Genomic DNA, 22,024 nt, shown 5'->3' with positions numbered 1-22,024 from the left:
TAGTTGGCTGGGAGACAGACCTGACTCAGCCAAATCATCTCCATGCCGGACGCTTGTTAAAAAGGAACATAGTGAGAAGTACACGAATAATGCAAATTTTGCTGGCTTACCTAATGCTGCTTTGAAAACATGCCCGATTAGGAATTTCAATAAAATACTTACCTGTTTTGGTAAAAAAAACCAATTTATTTAATTGACCATATCATGGATTTCTTCTAGAGAAATAAGTCATAAGTTATTCTTCAAAATTGTCTTGATCACCCTTTATTAAATAATGTTAAAGGTAATCTTCTAACCTTAAACGAAAAAAAAAGGTTTAATACTTCATTAAAGGAATCAAGCCAAGTCTTAAGGATATGCTTGTCGACAGTTTTGATCATTTCAACTGTGTGAGATTTATTGTTCTTTGGTGTTTTCTCTGAGGTAAGCTGTTTTAAATATTTGGAGTGACACGGCCAACAACCCTTATTGTCAAACACATAAATTCATAACATCTAAAGGGCTGTGATCCTTTGACTAATTAAAAAACACAAAATCCAACGTTCATGTTTAACCTAGAGATACATGACATACCCTTGGGATGCATGTGTTATCCCAATTGTTGGATTTCTTGTTTTAACTGAATTAGGTCTATATACTTAGTCTCCAAAAATTTGATTCAATGTTTCAAACAGATAATCTTTAATTAGTTTAGTTCTTTGAAGACTTTGGCAACTCTTTCTACCTTCTCCCTTGAGGAAAAAATAGTAGGCAACAAGTGTAAGAGACAATTTCAACTTGTTCTCTCAATCACTCTATAAATAGACAAGACTATAGTGTTGGAATTCTCACCCACCTTTGAGAAGCAAATTGTTTGTGTTTTTCTATTAGTAGTTATTTTATGAACATAATGGGTTTTCACTTGTTTGTAGTTTTTGTTCTCCTTGCTTCACTTTCTTCCCCTTCTTTTGCTTCTGATCCTAGTCCCCTTCAAGACTTTTGTGTGGCCATCAATGACCCTAAGGATGCTGGTACCACTCTCTTCTTTCTCATAGCTTTTCTTAGTCAGAGTGATTTGAGTAGTTTATATATATAGGGAAAAGGTTGCACGGAGTCCAAGGGACCATGTAGAGCATGGACCCAGTTCTACATTTGGGCCACGTGGACTATCCCAATCGTCCAAATGACAACTCAGCCTCTTGTTTGTGGTCAAGATAGGGCTTGAAAAAAAAAAAATCCCCCCCCCCCCAACCCAATCCAAAACAGTATTTTTGGGCGGTAGATCTTGAGTTTAAAAATAGATGGTCATTGAACTCCTAGATTTAAAATTTAAATACAATGGTGTACAAAATCTTATTTTTCAATTCTGATTTTTGACGGTTCATAAAAGTTTATGCTCTAGATGCATGTGGCACCCAATGGTGTATATAACCCAATCTCATATATATATATATATAGGGTCAGGTTCAAACAACAACCATTTCAACACACATATAGACAACGCGTTTTGTCTTATATGGGCAAAAATGTTTGGAATGGGTTGATTTTTTGTGAGGATGATCTCTGTGGTGAGGAGATCATCCTTGCCAAAAATCAGCTCATTATGAAACTTCTAGACCGTCCAATATTTGTTGAAAAATTTTAGACCGTCCAATTTTTGTAAATCAATTTTGATAAGGTTAGAAGTTTTGGAATGGGATGATTTTTTGCCAGGATGATCCCCTCATCACAGAGATCATCCTCACAAAAAATCAGCCCATTCCAAACATTTTTACCCATATAAGACAAACACGTTGTCTATATGTGTGTCGCAATGTGTGTTGCAGGAACCCGACCCATATATATATATATATATATATATGTGGGTCAGGTTCAAACGACAACCATTTCAACACACATATAGACAACGTGTTTTGTCTTATATGGGCAAAAATGTTTGGAATGGGCTGATTGTTTGTGAGGATGATTTCTGTGGTGAGGAGATCATCCTGGCAAAAAATCAGCTCATTATGAAACTTCTAGACCGTCCAATTTTTGTAAATCAATTTTGATGGGGTTACAAGTTTTGGAATGGGATGATTTTTTGCCAAGATGATCCCCTCATCACAGAGATCATCCTCACAAAAAATCAGCCCATTCCAAACATTTTTGCCCATATAAGACAAACACGTTGTCTATATGTGTGTCGCAATGTGTGTTGCAGGAACCCGACCCTATATATATATATATATATATATGTGGCTCTGGATCAGTTGACAATAATTTGTCCTATATGGCTAAGAAATTTCAGAATGATCTGATCTTTTGTGCGGATGATCTCTATGTAAGGAGATCTTCTCACTAAAAATCAGATGTTTCTGAAACTGCTAACCCCAAAGTTGTTTACAAGTTAATGATAAAAATTATCAGTCCATCATGAAATAAGGATTGCACCTGATCCTGACCCACCCTTTAATTTATCACAGAATGATAACTTTTTTTTTTTTTTTTAATTTTTAATATTTTTTAGCTTATTGACTAATGTTAGTTAATTTTAATTTGCAGTGTTTGTGAATGGGAAATTCTGCAAGGATCCAAAGCTTGCTATAGCTGAGGATTTTTTCCTTTATGGGCTCAATATACCTGGAAACACATCAAACCAGCTCGGGTTCAATGTGACTCCAGCTACCGTGGACCAGATACCAGGACTAAACACCCTTGGCATCTCCATGGCTCGCATAGACTTTGCGCCATATGGTCTCAACCCACCCCACACACATCCCCGAGCCACCGAGATCTTAACAGTCTTGGAAGGTAGCCTCTACGTCGGATTAGTCACTTCCAATGCCGATAATAACCGCCTCATCACCAAGGTCCTCTACAAGGGTGACGTGTTTGTATTCCCCATTGGGCTCATTCACTTCCAATTCAATGTCGGGCACACGAATGCGGTTGTCATTGCCGCTTTAAGCAGCCAGAACCCAGGTGTCATCACCATTGCTAACGCGGTCTTTGGTTCAAAGCCACCCATCTCAGATGATGTTCTTGGCAAGGCCTTCCAAATTGACAAGAATATGGTTGATTATTTACAAGCCCAATTTTGGATGCCCACCAAGTACTAGAATTACTACTGTTACTTCCACCATAAATAATGCAATTTGACCTGTTTTACAAATCTTAATACAATAAATTATATGATTATGTTGTTTGTCTTTACAAACCAAAATAAAAGTAATAATTAGTTTGCATCAAATTAGTATCTTTGTCTCTTATTTAATTTCTTGTCTATCTTCTTTCATCTTTATTGCACTTGGGTCCATAGCTTGGATAGTTATACGGTTTAGAGGGTTCGCATAAGGCTTGGATCCATAGCTAACTTTACATATTGCAATTTTGAGGTTGTTGGTTCAGAAAAGTAAATGAGGGGCATTCGTGCATTTTGATAAATAAATAAAAGAATCAAAATTTTCGAAGAAAATTTTGAAATACATGCATAGCCTTCCACAAAAATGTAAGATAAACCCAAACTGGTGAAGGATTGTTATATAAAAAATAAATAACTCAGTTGACTAAATTCTGCTAATATTTCAAAATATCAGACCTGTCATCTTGGATCTCGGACAAGTCAATGTAATGAATGATTCACATAGACTCTCTCCTAGCTGGCTTGGAAACTGAGATGACTCATAGTGAGGAGTAAGAATAATTCAAATTTGGTAGACTACCCTTTCTGATAAATGATTTAACAAATACCTGGTTAGTAAATTCAATAAAATACATACCCGTTTTGGTAAAACCCCAATTTATTTTATTAACCATATCATGGATTTCTTCTAGAGAAACACTTCAAACGTGTCTTGATCACCCTAAATTAAGGAATGCTTAAGGTAATCTTCTAACCTTAATAAAGAAAGGTTTATTATTTCTTTAAGATAATCAAGCCAAATCTTAAGATATGCTTGATCAGTTCGATAATTTCAACTGTGTCAGATTTCTTGTTGTTTAGTGTTTTCTGTGATGTTAGAGGTTTGAAAATATTTGGAGGGACACAGCCAACAACCCTTAATGTTAAACAAATTACTTCATAACATCTAAACACATAAGTTGCTTGAAAAGTATTTTGATCCATCGAATAATGAAAAGAAGACAAAATCTCATGATCCTATTTATCCTAGGGATACATGAAATACCGATGCTCAGGATGCATGTGTTATCCCGATTGTTGGATTTCATGTTTCAATGTTGAAACCACCCATCATAAACTAATCTGAAACTGGATTAGTCCTATATACTTAGTCTCTAAAAATTTGATTCGATGTTTCAAACAGATAAATCTTTAAATAGTTTAGTCCTTTGAAGAATTTGGTAAGTCTTTCTATGTGTTCCTTCTCCCTTGGAAAAAAAAAGGCAACAAGTGTATGAGACCATTTCAACAACTCTCAATCTATTTATAAATAGACATGATTATAGTGTTAGAATTCTCACCCACACTTGGGAATCAAATTGTTTGTGTTTTTATCTTAGCACTTATTTAATGATGAAGATTGTGTGTTTTTCACTTGTTTGTAGTTTTTTTTCTTTTTGCCTCACTTTCTTCCCCTCCCTTTGCCTCTGATAATAGTCCCCTCCAAGATATTTGTGTTGCTATCGATGACCCGAAGGATTCTGGTACCACTTTCTTTGTTGTCATAGTTATTTTTAGTCAAATTGATTTGAGTGTATGTATAGGGGAATGTTAATGTGCAAGACCTCATGGTACATTAACATTCTCCACCATATTTTTTTTCCAATAATACCTCTACCAATTTTATCTTTGAATGAAAAAAATAAGGGTGCATTAGTCTTTTTAACATAATAAATGTTTATTTACATAATGCGTACTAAGGGCATTTCGTCTTTAAATTGAAATATTTTGTTTGTATAAATGCTTTAGCAATCAATACAAACAAACTTTTATTATGTAAAAGACCAACATACCCTTATCTTTTTAACTAAAAGACAAAATCAATAGAGGTATTATTGTGGACGTTATCATGTGATGGAGAATGTTAACGTCAACAATGAATACCCTTATCAATTTTGTCTTTTAGTTAAAAAGATAGAGATAAATTTGTCTTTTACATCATAAATGTTTGTTTACATTGATTGCTAAAGTATTTATTATGTAAATAAACATTACTTATGTAAAAAGACAATGAATAGAGTATTATTGGAAAAAAAATGTGGTGGAAAATCCTATCTACCCTACAAGGTCTCGAACGTTAGCATTCACCATATATATATATGCTAGATCGAAAATGGAGAGCGAAATCCTTTGAGAGTAGGATCTTGCTCCTTTGCGGAAGTGGTGGCTAGATCGAGAGAGAATACAGAGGGGGATCCTCCCTTGAAGAAAGTTCATTCTAGATCTCAGATTAAGCCAACGCTTTGGCTTGGAGAGCCTTCAATTTCATTCTCAGATGAAGATGTGAATGCTGGTTCAGAAAAATTCAAGTTTGCTCTTGTAGCAAAGTTTGCCATACCAAAAAATAAATGGATTGTTCTTAACTTTTTCTCTGTATTCCTTACCTGCCTTAGAAACATTATGCTTGTCCAAGAGATTAGGCCTTAGAACAGCAGGTTTGGTAGGACCTTCTTTGAGCTTGTAGTGAATATCCTAGTGTCCCAATTTGAAGCAATTGGTTAATAATAAGGGATAGATTCATAAGAGATTGGTTGCCATAAACCAACTTGTCCATGATTGATCTTCATTCTAACAAGCCATTTATCATCCATGATGGACCAAAACAAAAGGAAATTGATCAGGCCAGTCATGGAAGGGGAAAGCTTATGCTCTTCCCCAGTCCTCGTCAGAAGAGATTAATGACATGGCAGCCAAAAGTGCTAAGGTGGAGAAGGGAGAATATTCAATATCCAAGCTGGCAGAAGACGTGGCTACTGAGGTGGAACCGCAAGTACTTTAATTTTGAATTTCAAATTCAAAAAGAAATGACTTCTGCTGCTAAGCCGATCACCACACCTAGTCTCACGCATCAGGCAATGGATTTAATTTTGGAGCCAGTTAAGAATAGTACGCTACCAATATTGGAAGTAGTCTTGGATCCTAATACGGATACTGCCCATCCGTTATTAGAAGTTGTTTTGGAGCCCAACAAGGACTTTGATGTGGACCAAATCAGAGAGAATCCTAATCTTGAGGAGGGAGAGATTTTAGTGCAGGATTCAAGGACATCACCTCAGTCACAACGACCAAAATCCAGAGATGTTGCTATTTCGTCGGCCTTGGAAAAATCTCAGACAAAGACGGATCTGAAATCTAATGGATCTCAGCCATTGAAACTTGAGAACTAGATTATCACTTACGATGCAGATGAAGAAGAAGAATCAGATGAGGATGATGATGAAATTTCTTCTACTAATCCTACAGAGCTTGATTATTCCTCTAATCTTGGAAGTGTTAGAACCAAGATTTTGAAGAATCGAAGACATCGATCGTGGTCCAATTTGGGTCCTCCTAAAAGGATTAGATCGAAGAAAAACCTCTAAATATAGGTTTTTATGTCAGCTCTAATCTGGAATATTAGAGGAATTAATAATTCCTCATCACTTTTAAGACTAAATAATATGTTAAAAAGCTTTAAACCTCTACTGTTGGCAGTGCTGGAACCATGTCTAGAACAAACATTAACTTTGAACGGATGTAATTGATTCTAAAGTCACGGATAGCGTCCTCGAATGATGTTAATAACTGCGGGTCTATTGGGTGTTTTGGTTTGGACATCCCTCTAAGTTTCGAGTGGTGCATCAGTTGTCTCAATATATCTTAATTGAAGTTGTAGTGGAGCAGAAAAATGTTGTTTTTTGTATCATTAGAGCTTCTTGGATAGTTGAAGAACATCATAAGCTATGGCATGAATTGAAAGATTTGCTGAAAGTTGATGAGAATCTAATTCTTGTAGGGTACTTTATTACTATCCTATATCCAGATGAAAAGAAGGGTGAGAGGTTTCCAAACCGTGCATCAATGGAGGACCTAGGAGAACTAATTGGGGCTCTGCAATTAGTTGACATTGGTTTTTCAGGTAACAGATTCACATGGTGCAATAATAGGCAAGGAATTAATCGAATTTGGGCAAGGTTGGACAAAGCTTTAGTGTCTTCATCCTGGAATTCATATTTGGGTACGCCATTGGTTTCAAATCTGCCTAGACTATCGTTTGATCATAGACCTCTTCACATTCAAATATTTAAATCTTTATAGGGGCCTAGACAATTCAGATTTCTGGATTTCTAGACTGAGAAGAAAGATTTCTTACAAATTGTGAGGGAGTCTTGGTCTTCTAGAGCGGATGGTAAGCCATTGTATCAATTCTTTTCAAAACTCAAGAGGCTGAAGGGTATTCTAAAAGTTTGGAATAAGGAAGTTGTGGGCAACGTTAAACAGAGGCTAAAAGAAGCAGAATCAAAATTTCAAGAATATGAAAATCTACTTGCTACTCAAGGTTGGGATCAAAGTCTCTATTTGGAATGTCAAAAATCCAAATTTGAATATGCTACGCGGCACACAACGAGGAGTTGTTTTGGAAGAAAAAATCAAAAGTATCTTGGCTCAAAGAAGGTGATAGAAACACCAAAATTTTCCACTTTTCTACTAAGATTTGTACGTTGAGAAATTCGATTAGAAGAATTAGAAAAGTTGATGGGACAATTATAGAAGACCCAGAAGAAATTGGTAAAGAAGCGGTCCATTCATTTAAAGAGCTTCTTAACTCTTCTCAAAGATGCTCTTATAGAAACTTGTTGGAGGGATTGAAATGTAAGATTACTGCTCAACAGAATAGTCGGTTGTGTGCTATCCCTACAGAAATTGAGGTGTTGCAAACTGTCCCAAGTATGAATGCACAAGGAGAACCAGGTCCGAATGGTTTCTCATGGATTTTCTACGTTAAATGCTGGGACATCATCAAGTATGACTTGGTGAGGGCCGTCATCAATTTTTTTCAGGAGGGGGTCATTCCAAAATCTATCAATGCCACGTCTATTGCCTTGATTCCTAAGGTTGAGGTACCTTTGTCTTTTTTTCGATTTTAGGCCTATTAGCTTATGCAATTTTTTGTATAAAATTTTATCTAAAATCTTAGCCACTAGATTAGGAGAGATCCTTCATTCCTTAATATCTCCTGAACAAGGTGCTTTTGTAAAAGGTAGGAATATTTATGATAACATTGTGCTGGCACATGAAGTGTTAGATGATATTAATCTGAAAGCTAGAGGGGATAATCTCGCGCTGAAGATCGATATGAAGAAAGCTTATGACAGGCTTGAATGGCCATTCTTAAGGGCAGTTCTTTCCAAGATGGTGTTTTCGGGAGAATTTCTGAAGTTGATCAATGGGTGCCTACAGAGTGTTTCTTATTTAGTGTTAATCAATAGGAGTTCATATGCATTTTTCGGAGGTAGTCGTGGTCTAAGACAAGGAGACCCATTATCTCCTAGCCTCTTCATTCTTGCGGAGGAGGCACTCAGTGTGGGATTGAATCAATTAGCGCAATCAGGAAAAATTGAGAGATTTGCAGTTTCAAAAAAAGGGGTAGCTCCAAGTCATCTCTTATTTGCAGACGATTTGATTATTTTCTCTAAAGCTACTACAAAGTCTCTTAAAGCTATCAAAGATTTTCTGGAATCTTATGAAAAGGCTTCGGGTCAGCAAGTCAGCTTAGAAAAAAGTTGTTTCTTTGTGGCTAATCATGTAGAAGGAAGGAGATTAGATCTTATTAAGACAATTTTGGGCTTTCCTCAAGGCTCTTTACCAACCAATTATTTGGGTGTTCCGTTATTTACTGGAAGAGTTACTAGAGAATTGTGTAGGGGCTTGGTCTCCAAGATTTCGAGGAAGATGATGGGTTGGAAGTCCAATCTTCTATCTGAGGGTGGTCGTTTAGCCTTGCTCTCACATGTTCTCACTTCCATTCCAGTATACTTTATCTCAATTCTACCCATTCCAAAGTATGATTCTTTGGAGTCGTGCTTTGCTAAGTTCTTTTGGGGTAGTATTGAGGGGAGGAGGAAAAACCATCTTGTGGCTTGGCATAAAGTGTGTAAACCTAAGCTAAAAGGTGGGCTAGGTATTAAAACTCTTGGTGAGGTTCATAAAACAGGTTTAATGAAAATATGTTGGAGACTGACAAATGAGAAAGGGTTGTGGATAGACTACCTCAAGCAGAAGTACTCAAGGATGGAAATTGGTGGAATCTGTCAAAAACAAGGGGTTCGAAGATTTGGAGAACTATTCGGAGTCTTCTTCAACCAACAATAAGCCTTTCAAAAAGGTTGATTGAAGACGGTGCAATAACTTCACTTTTTCTTCATAACTGGAGAGGATCGATTCCATCGATAGACCAATACCCGGATGAAAATAAAATATTACGGTGAAGGAGGTATGGAGCCAAGAGGGCTAGAATGTAACTAACTTAGAGATCTAATTCAAGACGGCAATGATGTGGAAGAGATTCTTGCTTCAAACATTCAGCAAAGTAGTTATGATAGAACAATCTGGATGGCGACAAAATCTAGCTTGTTTTCATCACGTTCGGCATGGGAATCATTGAGAGAAAGGGGTAACGCATCCCAAATCTGCAAGGCAATCTGGAAAGCTCATGTACCTACCAAGATGAAGGCTTTGTCGTGGAAGATCTATCATAAAGTGTGCCCGGTGGATCGAAATAAAAAAAAATAGGGTTTTTCCATGGCTTCAAGATGTCCGTGCTGTGAAGGTGATGAGGAATCTATTGAACACCTTTTCTTTCAATGTTCTCTTTCAATTAAGGTGTGGAACTTTTTTAGTTGCCATTTCCTAGAAGAGCAAATCAACATGATGATGCCTAGATTACTTCTTAAATGGGGTCTATCGAGAAAATCGCAATTTGGAAGTGTAAAAGGAATGATTCCATGGGTAGTTTGCTGGAACATTTGGATAGTAAGAAATAGTTACATCTTTGAAAAAAAGAAGCCCTCTGTCCAGGGAGTTATAAATAGCTATCTGAAATGGTTAAAGGAACTCGAGGAGCATCTAGTTATTAATCTTCCTTCCTCGGATGATGAAATCAGAAAGCTTCAAGGCATTGGTATACATAAGAGATCGAATCCTTGTAGACGTATAGTCAAAGTTTGCTGGAAAAAACCACCACCAGGTTGGTTAAAACAAAATACAAATGGTGCGGCTAAGGGTAATCCAGGTCTTTCAGGAGGAGGGCTATTCTTCATGATGAACATGGAGAGCTTGTGGCATCAGGGCATTGGATTTTTGGAAATGCGACAAATAATATAGCTGAAATCCGTGCGTTGGTGACTGCATTGGAGAGCTTTGATTTAATTAGTAAAAAAATCGTTATTGAAATGGACTCAGCTATCATAGTGACGGGTCTTGCAAATCATATCGTCTCTTGGAGTCTAGATCAATGGGTGAATAAGGCTTGGACAATGCTATCGAAAATTGAAGTTAGAGTAACTCATATTTAGAGAGAGGCAAATGTTGTTGCAGATGCCCTTGCTGCTATAGGAGTTCATAGTCAACAATCGTTGTTGTTCATGCGAGAAATAGAATTACCTCTAATTGTAAAAAAGGCTTATATAGGAGATAAGTCCGATCTGCCTCAATTCCGAGTTGTAAATCGTTAGGGTCTGCCCTATGTACAAACTTTTACATATATAATATAAATCACCTTGCTTGCTTAGCAAAAATATACATATATATATATATATATATATATATATATATATATATATATATATATATATATATATATATATATAGGGTGTTAGCATTTACATAATTAATGCTAAGGGTATTCTAGTTTTTAGATAAATACCTTGTTTGCACTAAATGCTTTGACAATCAATGCTTTTACTGTACTGGCAATACAGTTAGAGTTCTAACTAAACATACTCTAGGTAACTCAATTCTTTTCTACAAATTGCAAGCTATTTTAGAAGGGTTGACATTTAAGCCCAAAAGGTCAAAGCAGATTCTACAGTGGCGAATCCATCAAGGGGGAGTGCTTCACTCCTTGGAGAGAAGAGAGGTTGGTTAAAGCCAATAAGGCGAGCTACCATCTTTCACAGAATCGATTCTAGCTAACGTGGTCTTTGGTTCGAAGCCACCCATCTCAGATGATGTTCTTGGAAAGGCCTTCCAAATTGACAAGAATATGGTTGATAATTTACAAGCTCAATTTTGGATGCCTACCAAGTACTAGAACTACAATTACTACTATTATTACTTCTACCATAAATAATGCAATTGGACTTGCTTTACAGACCTTAATATAACAAATGATTATGTTGTTTTTCTTTACAATGAGATAATATGATTAGTAGTACTTCGCTTCTAATGACTATCTTTGTCACCTATTTGATTTCTTGTCTATCACTTTTCATTTCTATTCAATAAAAATAATTGGGAAAATTTTCCCTTTTCAAAGATGAATTTCAATGCACAATAGGTATACTACACATTTTTCTTCATAAAATAAGTTTGATGATATAATAGAGAAAAAAGAATAGGTAGGTGTAATGCTTGTGCCTAGAATTGTATTGAGGTGACATTTTAACTCAATTTCATAAACATTTTTCTAAGGGAAATTTCATTTCTGTTCGATAAGACATCATCATTTCAAATTAGGCCAATTGACCATATAAACATTTCTAATATAATCAAGGTAAACTAGTGAATAAATTATATTAGAAAACAATGTGGTGAAGAACAAGAACATTTCAAATTAGGCCAATTGACCCTATCAAGATTTCTAATATGATCAAGGTAAACTAGTGAATGAATTATATTAGAAAGCAATGTAGTGAAGAACAACATTTCAAATTAGGCCAATTGACCCAATCAACATTTCACCCTCCTCTTGGTGGACTTGCACACTAAAAATATACAATTTTAATTGGTGATCCTGCCACGTCATGCACTCTTTTAATTTCTTTTATTAATTTCCTTTCAGGATTCATTCAATTGGAAAGAAACTAAATAATAATACAAAAAAATGAGGATATATTCAACTATCAATATCATGGACCAAAGGGTCTTGTAGAGCTTTTACCGAGCTTCTCATTTGGGCTATGTGAACTGCCATGTTGGTAAAAATGACACCTCACCCTCTAAATTTTGCCGTTTAGATTGGTTTTGAAAACAACATTCCAAAACGAAACTCTTTTTTTCCAGTCAAATTAATCTTGTCGTAGAAAATTGACAGCTACTCAAGTCCCAAATTTAAAATTTAAATCCAATGTCAAAAACAATCTCTTTTTTCAATTTGGATTTTTTTTTCCTACTTTGGAAGTATATAAAATTTCAATTCCTTGTCACATCATCCATGCCTCTTCTTGTCGTTGTTTCATGTTTTCTCTGAGGTACCATTTTTAAATTTATTTGGGGTAATATGGCTAGGATTCATTTTAATGTGGTTTGCCATATAAAAATCCATATAAAGTTTAAAATTGATACTCCACAACGCTTTGGTGGATCTTGATCACATAAATAAACGTGTCTAATAAAAACATTCACAATATCCATTGCTTGGAAGCAAAGTGTGCAATCTAAAGATTTTCTGCTTTCACCAATTTTTGAAGAAGCTAGAGAGTTCTATAAGGATCCAGAAAATTCTGGAATCTATACTCCATAAATTTAGAGTAGTTTGAAAGACCATGGAACGATTTTGTCTGTTTTTACAAGCTGATAAAACATAATTTGATTGTTTTTCCTTTATTTTTTAATTTTGGAGTAGCTTAGAGTTAAACCACAAATCCAAACACAATTTAAATGCTTTCCTATTTATATATACACACCAAATTTGATTGATTATGATGACCATCCTCATCATCATCATTGTAGTCATCGTCAACATCTAAGTAGATTGAAGATGTATAGTCTTGAGAGAAAAAAATAAGGGTTTTGTGATCATATAGATTTTTTTTCCATTACTCTATAAGAGATTACCATGATGAGGGGGCACATTATTAATTTTAAAACCTAGGAGTACCTCAAATATTCAACAAAATAAACAATATTCACAAAAATGTGGAAGAGTGAGCCACTGCATTATTTTAACTTCAAAAGTCCTTGTTAGACAAATATTTGATTAAGTGAACACAATAGAGTCCATAGTTTTCCTTGATCTTAACATCAACATCCCTTGACCCATGCGATCATATTAGGCTATGGATGTAGCACTGATTGCCAAATGAAAATTGTTGGAATATTTTATCCTACCAATACTTCCTATATGAGATCCGCACTTTGACACCTGAGATTCCATAACGAGTAGATACTTCCACAAAAGCATAATCGATTTTCTAGGGACTAAAGGTTTCTCCCTAAGTGGTCTTCTGTTCCTTCATGAAATTCATCATCTTAACAAGAAAATCTGGTATAATAGCACTAATAATTAAATTATCCCATTCAATTGAGATGAAAGAAGATAGACAAGAAAACAAATAGAGCCGGGATGAATGCATGCAGTCATGGTACGCGGTTGGTACATGGTAACGTGTCAAGGACACAGAACCATAGATTGTTTTCATCAGGATACACAGGAAAAAGATGTGCACACTACAAAAACAATAGTTTTTAGCGACGCATTTTTAGTGACAGCCAAAATAGCACCACTGTACAACACAGCCTGCGCGCGAAAACTAACAAATTTTTTCACAAAAAACCTCTCTCCCTGTGAAAAACGCACACACAACACACACACACACACACTCTCTCTCTCTCTCTCTAACTCTCTCTGTGTATCAAGCTCATTTCATCTCCTCAACATCTAGGGTTTCAATGTTAGTGGAAGAAATATTCCCTTCTAATAGGTCTCTCTCTCTCTCTCTCTCTCTCTCTCTCTCTCTGTATCAATTTCGTCTCATCTCCTCTTCACATTTTTTTTCATTTTGGATTGAGTTTGTTTCTAGGTTTTGAGTGGCAGTCACCATTAATGACACCTTACGAGCATCCAATTAGTTGCTCCGAGGCTCTCTTCCTCTCCGTCTCTCTCTCTCTCTCTCTCTGCAAGTCTCGTACATTTCATCTGCATTAACGCTCTTGAAACCCTAAATTCTCTTCAATGTCCCCTCCTTGTGTCGGATGTCATAGAGGTTTTCATGGAGATAATAACGTTTTTCATCTTTTTGTTCATTTCCTAGATTTTATATGAATTCGAATAAGGATTTGGAGAACCATCATAGCTTCTGTCAAGGGTTTCGCCATTGGAGCTGGTTTAAGAAGGGTTCTTGCTGAATTTTTGATCTTTGTTAAATTGTGAAGTGGAAGATTCTCCGTTTCTACAAGGTGAATTGTTTGAGATTTATCTCAATTTGATTTTTTTTTTCTAAGGAGTGTGGTTTTGATTTCGATTTTGTCTCATTTCAAAAAGGTAGGAATGATTTTGAATTGAGATGTGATCTCTTCCTTTGTTCCTTTGTTGGTACATTTGTTTTTGTAGATGAATGTATTGCTTCTTTGGGAGGAGATCAGAGCCATGTCTCTGTTCTAGTTGAATTGCTTCTTGTTTGCTTGAATCCTAAAAAATTGAAATTTTTTGGTGGGAAAAGTAAGTATTGAGGAAGCATTTTTCCAATTTCCATTGTTTGGCTGCTGATATGATTAGAATACTTCTTATTCTAAATATAAATGGCATTATTGAAGAATATATTAATTTTCTTTAGGAATTCAGTTGAATCATCAACATCCAATCTTTCTTAAACTTGTTTTTATATGACACGATATGCTTGAGACAATGGTTCAGTCTGCTTAAAACATTGTTGTTGGTTTGAAAAGAGAGCTAGAGTGACGATTTTCTTTTCTTTGGGAGAGGCTCCAAGGAAATGCCTTTTTTCCTCAATGGCTTAAGCATTATTTAAAGAGGTGTGAAAAAGATTATGCCTTATTGGAGTTACATGCCTTTTTTGGCACATTTGGACCAAGACTTGCGCCTTACAGGGATGTACTATATTTCTTATTTATTCTCTTTGTTTTGTAATATTACTACAAAATATTCCTCATAGTTATAAATTTTTCCTTGTTAAGACATTTAATTTCCACAGAGGTCTTTAACTTTATGATCATTTCTTTTGACTCTAATCTCTCGATTTGCAACTCGAACAGTTTGATGGATTTTCTTTAACTTCTTCCATCACTATTTTTTTTCTTTCTTCTCTATTTCCGTTTCTCTCTTTATGTTGAACATATGCATCCACTTCTTATTAAAGTGGTATTTACATTCCTAAGTGTTACCTTTTGTTTGAGGGATAAAGAGTTGGAAGTATGAAACTATGGATGTGGTTCATTTTACTCTGATTTAATGAGTGTGTACTTAAGATTTGATCACGAACTTTAGAATGTGAAATTATGAATTTTCAATTGTTGTTCGATTTATTTTTTCCCTTGATTTTCTCTTTATTGGAGTTCTTTGCTATTTATTTGTATATAATTATCTATCTATCAAAAGTGCATTCTCATGAAGCTTACACCGTATTCCTTGAGGTTTGCATGTCACAACTTTTGTTAATGCAATGCCTCACCTCAAGCACTCAACTACAAAACATATGTATAGATGCACACAGCTAGATTGTCCATATGGGAATAGGGAATAAGGAGTTATTCTTTCTTAGTCCTACCTCTTATCTGTCTCTATTTGGTCATTTTATACATGAAGCATGGCTGGTCTAATTTTGTCTTGTAAAATTTTCCTTTCAGTTCACTTATTGCTCATTTATCACATAAAATTCAAATAAGAGAGAAAATAAATTAAATTCATTTGATATGGTTTGGGCATATACAAAGAATACCGATGACACTAGTGAGTAGATTTGGAGCAAATTTGGGGCTCTGGAAAGGGCAAGAGGCCAAACATGCCACAAATAGTAGTAAGAAAAGGAAGTACATTGCCTGACCAAAGTTTTGGCCTAGAACAGAGTGGAATTGGATTCGTGTTGTTGACCCCATTATTTAGGATAAACCGTAAGATAATGCTGTAATTTCTCTTCTGTGAGTTTTAGTGTCTCAAGGATTGATAGGTTCATTTGCATTCTCTATTCAACAGGTAATGAGGAAGAATCTGTTAAAATATGTTCGTGCGAGGGAGTTCAATCCAAAAGCGAAGTTTTGCAATCCTTGCCTGTCTTTCACTTTACCAAATGTAATTTGCAGGTAAAAGATTCTTGGGAAATTTTTATATTGTCTTTGATCAATTGAAGGAAAAAAGAAAGTTGCTATTATATTTAAAACAAATAGAACAAAGTGTAGATTTATTATAATTTCATTACTTAATCATCCTGGTGGACTGGTGGTGTTTGGGGACAAAGACATTGCGTTGGTGAGTTGGGTGACTGGCGGTAGTTGTTGAACTCTGTTCAGGTGCACTCCAACTCTTTCTTCTAAACCAAATCCCTTACTTCCTTCTACCTTAGTCAATCAAGTCCTCTTTTTTTTCTTTTTTTCTTTTCTCCGGGTTGAATTGCTAACCTTTCAGAAAATTGATTAAACCACATAATTCTGTTTGCAGCTACTGCAGTGATTGTAGGGCCTAGATTTATGCCGTGACTCGGCTTTACTTTCCCAAGAGTAGCGTTGTGCCATGCCCCAATGTGGGCAGCTATGATCGTGGGGTAATGGAGAACGCTCTTTTTCATTTTGTAGTGTCATTTTGTTCTTCTAGCGAATGAATCGTCTATTAAACATCGATTCGACGATCATGCATGCATTTGATGTGATTTTAAAATTCGAATATAAGGAAAATCAATGTCAAATCTCATCGTTTATATTTTGGAAAAACCCAGGACATAATACCTTGGTTTCATATGTTACTAGGCTTATAGTGTACACTCTTGCTTCTCTTTGTGTAGTTGCTGCTCTAAACTCCTTGAAGGATGTATGGGAGAACACTCCACCAAATCTAACAGGCATGTACCTCCTCAACTACGTGTAAATATGAACAGCTTTACAAATTATATCGAGATAAATAGACTACAAGAGTGGAAGCAAAGAAGATTCTTTCCTAACCAAAATTCTATTTCTGAGAGAGAATTGTATTGTCATAAGTTTTTATCTAATATCATCTACGTAATGTTGTTCTTCATCACCAACTGAACATTATTTGTGCCTTGCAGGGACATGAGCAATAATAGTTTTGATACATCATATGTTCCCCCATTGTTTTCAACCTTAGAGTCCTTGACCACATTGTATCTCTCTCCCTCTACATCTCACAAGATCTCTTACAAAAAAGAAGGTTTCAATCTGTTTTCCTGAAGTTACAAATCTTGTCATGCAGGGCCATGGAAGATACTCAACTTCGAGGAGAAATACCACATCACTTGTTCAATTCCCCTTAATTACAAACAGTGTGAGTATCTGCTGACTCTCAAAATAATGTGAAATAGTTCACAATGAATCTAAGTGCAATGCATATGTTATTACATGTTATGGGCAAGATTTTCCATGATCTTTGGCACAAGTTGGAACTTGTGCCAAAGATCTTATGAGGCTTATGTTGTTGCAATGTCTTGTTAGCTTTTCATCAACTTTATGCGTACAGCTATTTTGTTTGATCTATCATGGCATTGTTATATAAGGTACATAACATGTTAATTAAATTAGCCCATTGTAAACAATCGTATCTGGCATGGATACACCACCAATTTTGAGGTGGCCATGTAACATATGCTAGGTAAGCCCACATGAAAGGATTCTAAATTTAAGTTGGGAACTTCTAATGGGAGCACTTTGTTTTGAATACTTATACCTTAGTGTTCCCCATAACCAGATCTAGACGATTCATCTCTTTTAAGGGGTCTTTGCTTCTTTATGAGTGATATTTTTCATATAAAATATTGACTTGGATTTACTATTTTTTGTTTATAACTTTATGTTACTGTACACATAGGTCTCATAAATGAACACATGTAAAGTAACAATATTTGTTGTTGAACAAGCTTTCTTCCATGCCTTCTTAAATGCCTAAATGAACATATATGAAGTAAAGCATAATTATTTACATTTTAAAACATAAAACTCAATTCAAACATAAACTTCTAACAATCCAAAAACAGAGTTGTAGCTAGAATTGCAAGATCAAATGTATTATCCTTTTCATGGTTTACCTCTGAATTGTTTGTTGCACCACCTTTAGCTTCAAAAGATCTACATTAATCACATTATGTGAAATTGCAAGACTACCCATTAGATTAAACCTATCTACCCTATTGATTTCATGTTCATAGTTGATCAAGCTTGTTACTCAAGTGCCCTTGCCTTTGTAATGAAGTGATGCATGTCACTAATATTTTTTTTTTGGTAAGTAGAGGCATTCCTGATATTGGTATTATGACTTGAGAATGGATTCACGTATGCAAATCAGAGCTCAAAGTTCATCCTTCAATTCTGGTGCATGTATAGACTTATGATAGCTCACTATATTATTTAATTTCCAACTTGTTAATTTGATCTTTAATATAGAACTTCTTTAAAGTGACCTGTTATTTTATTTAGGGTCACAGTTTCATATTAGACTTTATCATCATCCTATTGTTTATCCTCTCTTGTTCTTTTGAGGTCTCTGCTAATGTTTAGTTGAATGCTTCCCTTTGGAAAGTGACTTCTTTGATACTTTTGAATTCTATGATGGAGATTGTTGAGTTAAGAAGGCTGCCAAATAATGGTTGTTCATTCTTCCAATGTGTAAGTTTGGGAGAGAGAAATCATTCTTATAGCTTCAACCGAGCTATACGTAAAGAACATGGAACTCTTCCAAGAAGACATACAAAAGAACTTCACCCATGTAAAATAAGAATAGTCAAATAGACTTATTACAAACTATTTTTTTCACTTACTGAAGGTGTTTCTGTTTGTACATTGTAACATTGCACGGGGGATTTGGTCAGATGATATGTCATCTTGGGGAGACTCTAATGATCTTTTCTCTTACCCAAACAAGTGAGTACAATACAATTAAAAGAATTCTCCATATGAAAATAGATAGTTTCCCTTGTTGAGTTTCTCATATATTTTTATTTGTCTTTGAAACACCAATAGGTGTATTGCAGAGAAGATAGGCTTGGCTTGCAAGTGGGGTTACAAAGGTGCAACTCTATACAATCACCAATATATTGCATTTGCCAGATCATCCTCTATTCTCATACAAATCCCAGATCAAATCTTTGAGTTAAGGGTCTCTCTCTCTCACAAAACCCTGCATATTCATCTTTGTCAATTTGTTTTGACAATACAAATTCTTATGAATTTGTATTGATTTTATTGCGTTTGTTCTATTTTGAATCTAAACCCTAAAAAGCAACGCTTTATACGTTAATCTCCCGTTACAAAGATTTCCGATTGTGATATATAAATTTTATTTGTTTTTTTATTTAATTTGTCTTTCAATGATGTTGTTTGAAAGCCTAATTAGTTTTGTTTTTTGATCATTGTTATCCAATTTATCCCTTTTATGTCTCAATGAAACTAAATATCTAAATCTATATTTTTCAAAATTTTAATTTATTTATGGTCTAGTTTTCATGGTTGATGTTCATGATAACAATCTTCGCAAATTGCCACATTAGAAATTGCCACAGGAAGGGTTTTTCAAGGTTCTTCATTTTATGGTATTTGAATTTTGCGATCATAGGGTTCTCTAATCTCAAGTCTTTTTTGCTTTCGATCGTCGACCTATTGTTGGAGATATTATCCCAATTTCTAATATTTTAGTTGTCTTCTAGACCTATCAAAATTCAAAACCATTAGTCAGGTAAGATTTCCTTATGATTTAAAACGAGATTGTTGTTAAAGGCATGTTAATTACAATACTTCTCTCTATGATTGTTTGATATGTATGAAGGATAAAATGGGAGAATTTAACATGTTTTTATTTGCAGTACTGAATTCAAGTGCCGATGATATTAAATGCCTCCATAGTGCAGATGAACTGTGCCCTTAATTAGTTATTTTAGCTTAGAGAAGGCGTGGAGAGCCTTGTGGATGGCTCCGTCTACTAAGAGACATCAAATGAGAGATTCTAGATAATCGGGTTCGAGAACAAAATGGGTTGATTCGAGAAAGGAGTGGGCGGCCTTAGCTTTGAGGAGGATATCGAAGAGGGCATTGAAGAAGGCAGAGTTGGGGGAGAAACCTTGCAAAGAACATAGCCAATTGAAGGAGATGAGGGCATTGTTTGGATGTTTGATTATATGTTAGATTAAGTTTAGGAGGGGCATTTGGGTCTTTTCACGTTGCTGGCTGGGGTCAAAGGGGCATGTCATCAATTTCAAAACACAGGGGTATCTCCGATATTCAGCAACTCATGAGGGAGCATTTCATCAATTTTAAAAAATAGGGGTATCTCCAATATTTAGCAAGAGCTGAGGGGGCAAGTGTAAAATAAGCATTTTTTTTTTCAAAACTTACTCTTTTAGTGACAGTCATGATTGTAGTTAAAGACCAATTTTATTTAATTTTTTTTATAAAAATGTTATCCTGCAGCGACAGCCACAAGCGATTGTAGTTATAAGTCCAATTTAATTTTGGCATATAGCGACAATTTTTGAAACACTTGGCCGTCGGTAAATCATATAGCTACAAAGTCTTTTATGACGGTTTTATTCACTTTAGCGACGGCCAACGACCGTCGCTATAACCCATTTTATATCTGTAGCGACGGTAATATAATCAATTAGCGGCGGGTTTTGACCGCCACTATAAAGTTCCATATGGCCTTCACCTACACCACCACTAGTGGCATTACACCTGGCTATCACTATTGATATAGCGACAGTATTTTTCGTATTTGCGGCGGCTTTTGACCCCCGCTAAAAATCAAAAATTTTGTAGTGAGTTTTGTGCCCTTTCCATGCCAGCCACATACCAAACCGCATGCATTCCTCATTATTCAAACAAATAATAGGAGAGACTTTTTCATCGCAAACTACTTATATTATCTTTGTTTGTAACACAAAACATGGAGAAAGCCAACTCAGAGATAATAACTAGGATAAAAGGGTTCAATCTTTATTAACCATATTTCTAGGTTTTATAATTATCTAAATATAGACCAAATAAAACTAAGACAGAACAGTACTCAAATAGAGTGACAAAGAAAAATTATATTAACCAACGAAATGTCAGAATCTGACTCTCACTGAATTTTAGGTGTTCATTACATCAATTACTGAGTCAATCCCATTGGTCTTATATCTTTTTGATAATTAAAAAAAAAACAATTCTGTTATGAATTTTCATTCATAAACTACTCCGAAAATAACTATAAACTAGAAATCAATGACATCCAAATTATTGAAATTAAACTAATGTTTGGAGTTCTCGAAGATATAAAATAGCACCCAAGGCCCCTTACACCCACAAAATCAATTCAAAAGAAATAAAAACATTTCACTAGGAAGAAGCATTTATACTTCTATCGAGTTCTATATCTTTTGCCATCGCCGACTAGTCAAGTGCACTACTTGAACCCCCTAGGTTTGTTCTCAAACACTATACTACTTTTCAAGGAACAAAGTTCCAGGATCAGATGGGTTTGGGGTAGAATTTTATACATCTTTTGGGGATGTGGTTGGTAAAGACGTTTGTGATGCTATTATGAATGTCTTTAGACGTGGGAAAGTGCTTAAAGAAGTGAATTCCACTTTGCTTTGCTTAATTCCTAAGGTGGAGAATACCAAGATTTTGGACAAATTCAAATCCATATCCCTGTGTAATTTTCTATACAAGGTCATTTAAAATTCTTGCTAATATGATCTTTAAATGCTTATCTAGTATTGTCAGTCCATTTTAATTGGCTTTCATTAAAGGCAGAAAATTCAAAATAATATTCTTCTTGCTTGCCCATGAAATGATCCGAAATTTTCATGCTCCTAGAGCTACACAATTTTTCTGTGCTAAGATTAATATTAGGAAAGCTTACGACTGTGTTAGCTGGTCTTTTCTTAAGAGTCTGCTCCTCCAATTTGGGTTTCCTAAATCTTGGGTGAGATTAGTCATGGAGTGTGTTTCTTCGGCTTCTTT

General features: G+C 35.2%; 1 protein-coding gene and 1 long non-coding RNA gene across 10 annotated transcripts; both read left to right on the top strand.

Moving 5' to 3' along the window:
- The first annotated feature begins 835 nt into the window (after nucleotides 1-835).
- LOC147410428 (germin-like protein subfamily 1 member 17) lies at nucleotides 836-3,186 on the top strand. The gene is made up of 2 exons (XM_086441070.1): nucleotides 836-1,010; nucleotides 2,524-3,186. Exons 1-2 carry the CDS (start codon nucleotides 881-883, stop codon nucleotides 3,078-3,080), a joined length of 687 nt encoding a protein of 228 aa, XP_086297196.1. The 5' UTR covers nucleotides 836-880; the 3' UTR covers nucleotides 3,081-3,186.
- Nucleotides 3,187-13,713: 10,527 nt separating this feature from the next.
- Nucleotides 13,714-20,538, top strand: LOC147410427 (uncharacterized). Of its 9 annotated transcripts, none has more exons than XR_015176652.1 (8): nucleotides 13,714-13,824; nucleotides 14,155-14,299; nucleotides 16,053-16,159; nucleotides 16,315-16,617; nucleotides 16,855-16,933; nucleotides 17,119-17,193; nucleotides 17,283-18,943; nucleotides 19,043-20,537. It is a non-coding gene; the product is annotated as an uncharacterized LOC147410427 (long non-coding RNA). The 9 variants fall into 9 exon arrangements; XR_015176657.1 differs by having other exon boundaries at nucleotides 13,733-14,299; nucleotides 17,283-18,788; nucleotides 18,892-18,943; nucleotides 19,043-20,538; XR_015176662.1 differs by having other exon boundaries at nucleotides 13,733-14,299; nucleotides 19,043-19,089; nucleotides 19,927-20,538.
- Nucleotides 20,539-22,024: the final 1,486 nt, after the last annotated feature.

The sequence above is a fragment of the Akebia trifoliata genome, chromosome 1 (genome assembly GCF_017979445.1).
Source record: "Akebia trifoliata isolate Shusen 1 chromosome 1, ASM1797944v1, whole genome shotgun sequence".
NCBI classification, from domain to species: Eukaryota; Viridiplantae; Streptophyta; class Magnoliopsida; order Ranunculales; family Lardizabalaceae; genus Akebia; species Akebia trifoliata.
Note: the sequence above shows the minus strand (reverse complement) of the source record. Positions and strands in the feature narration are given on the sequence as shown.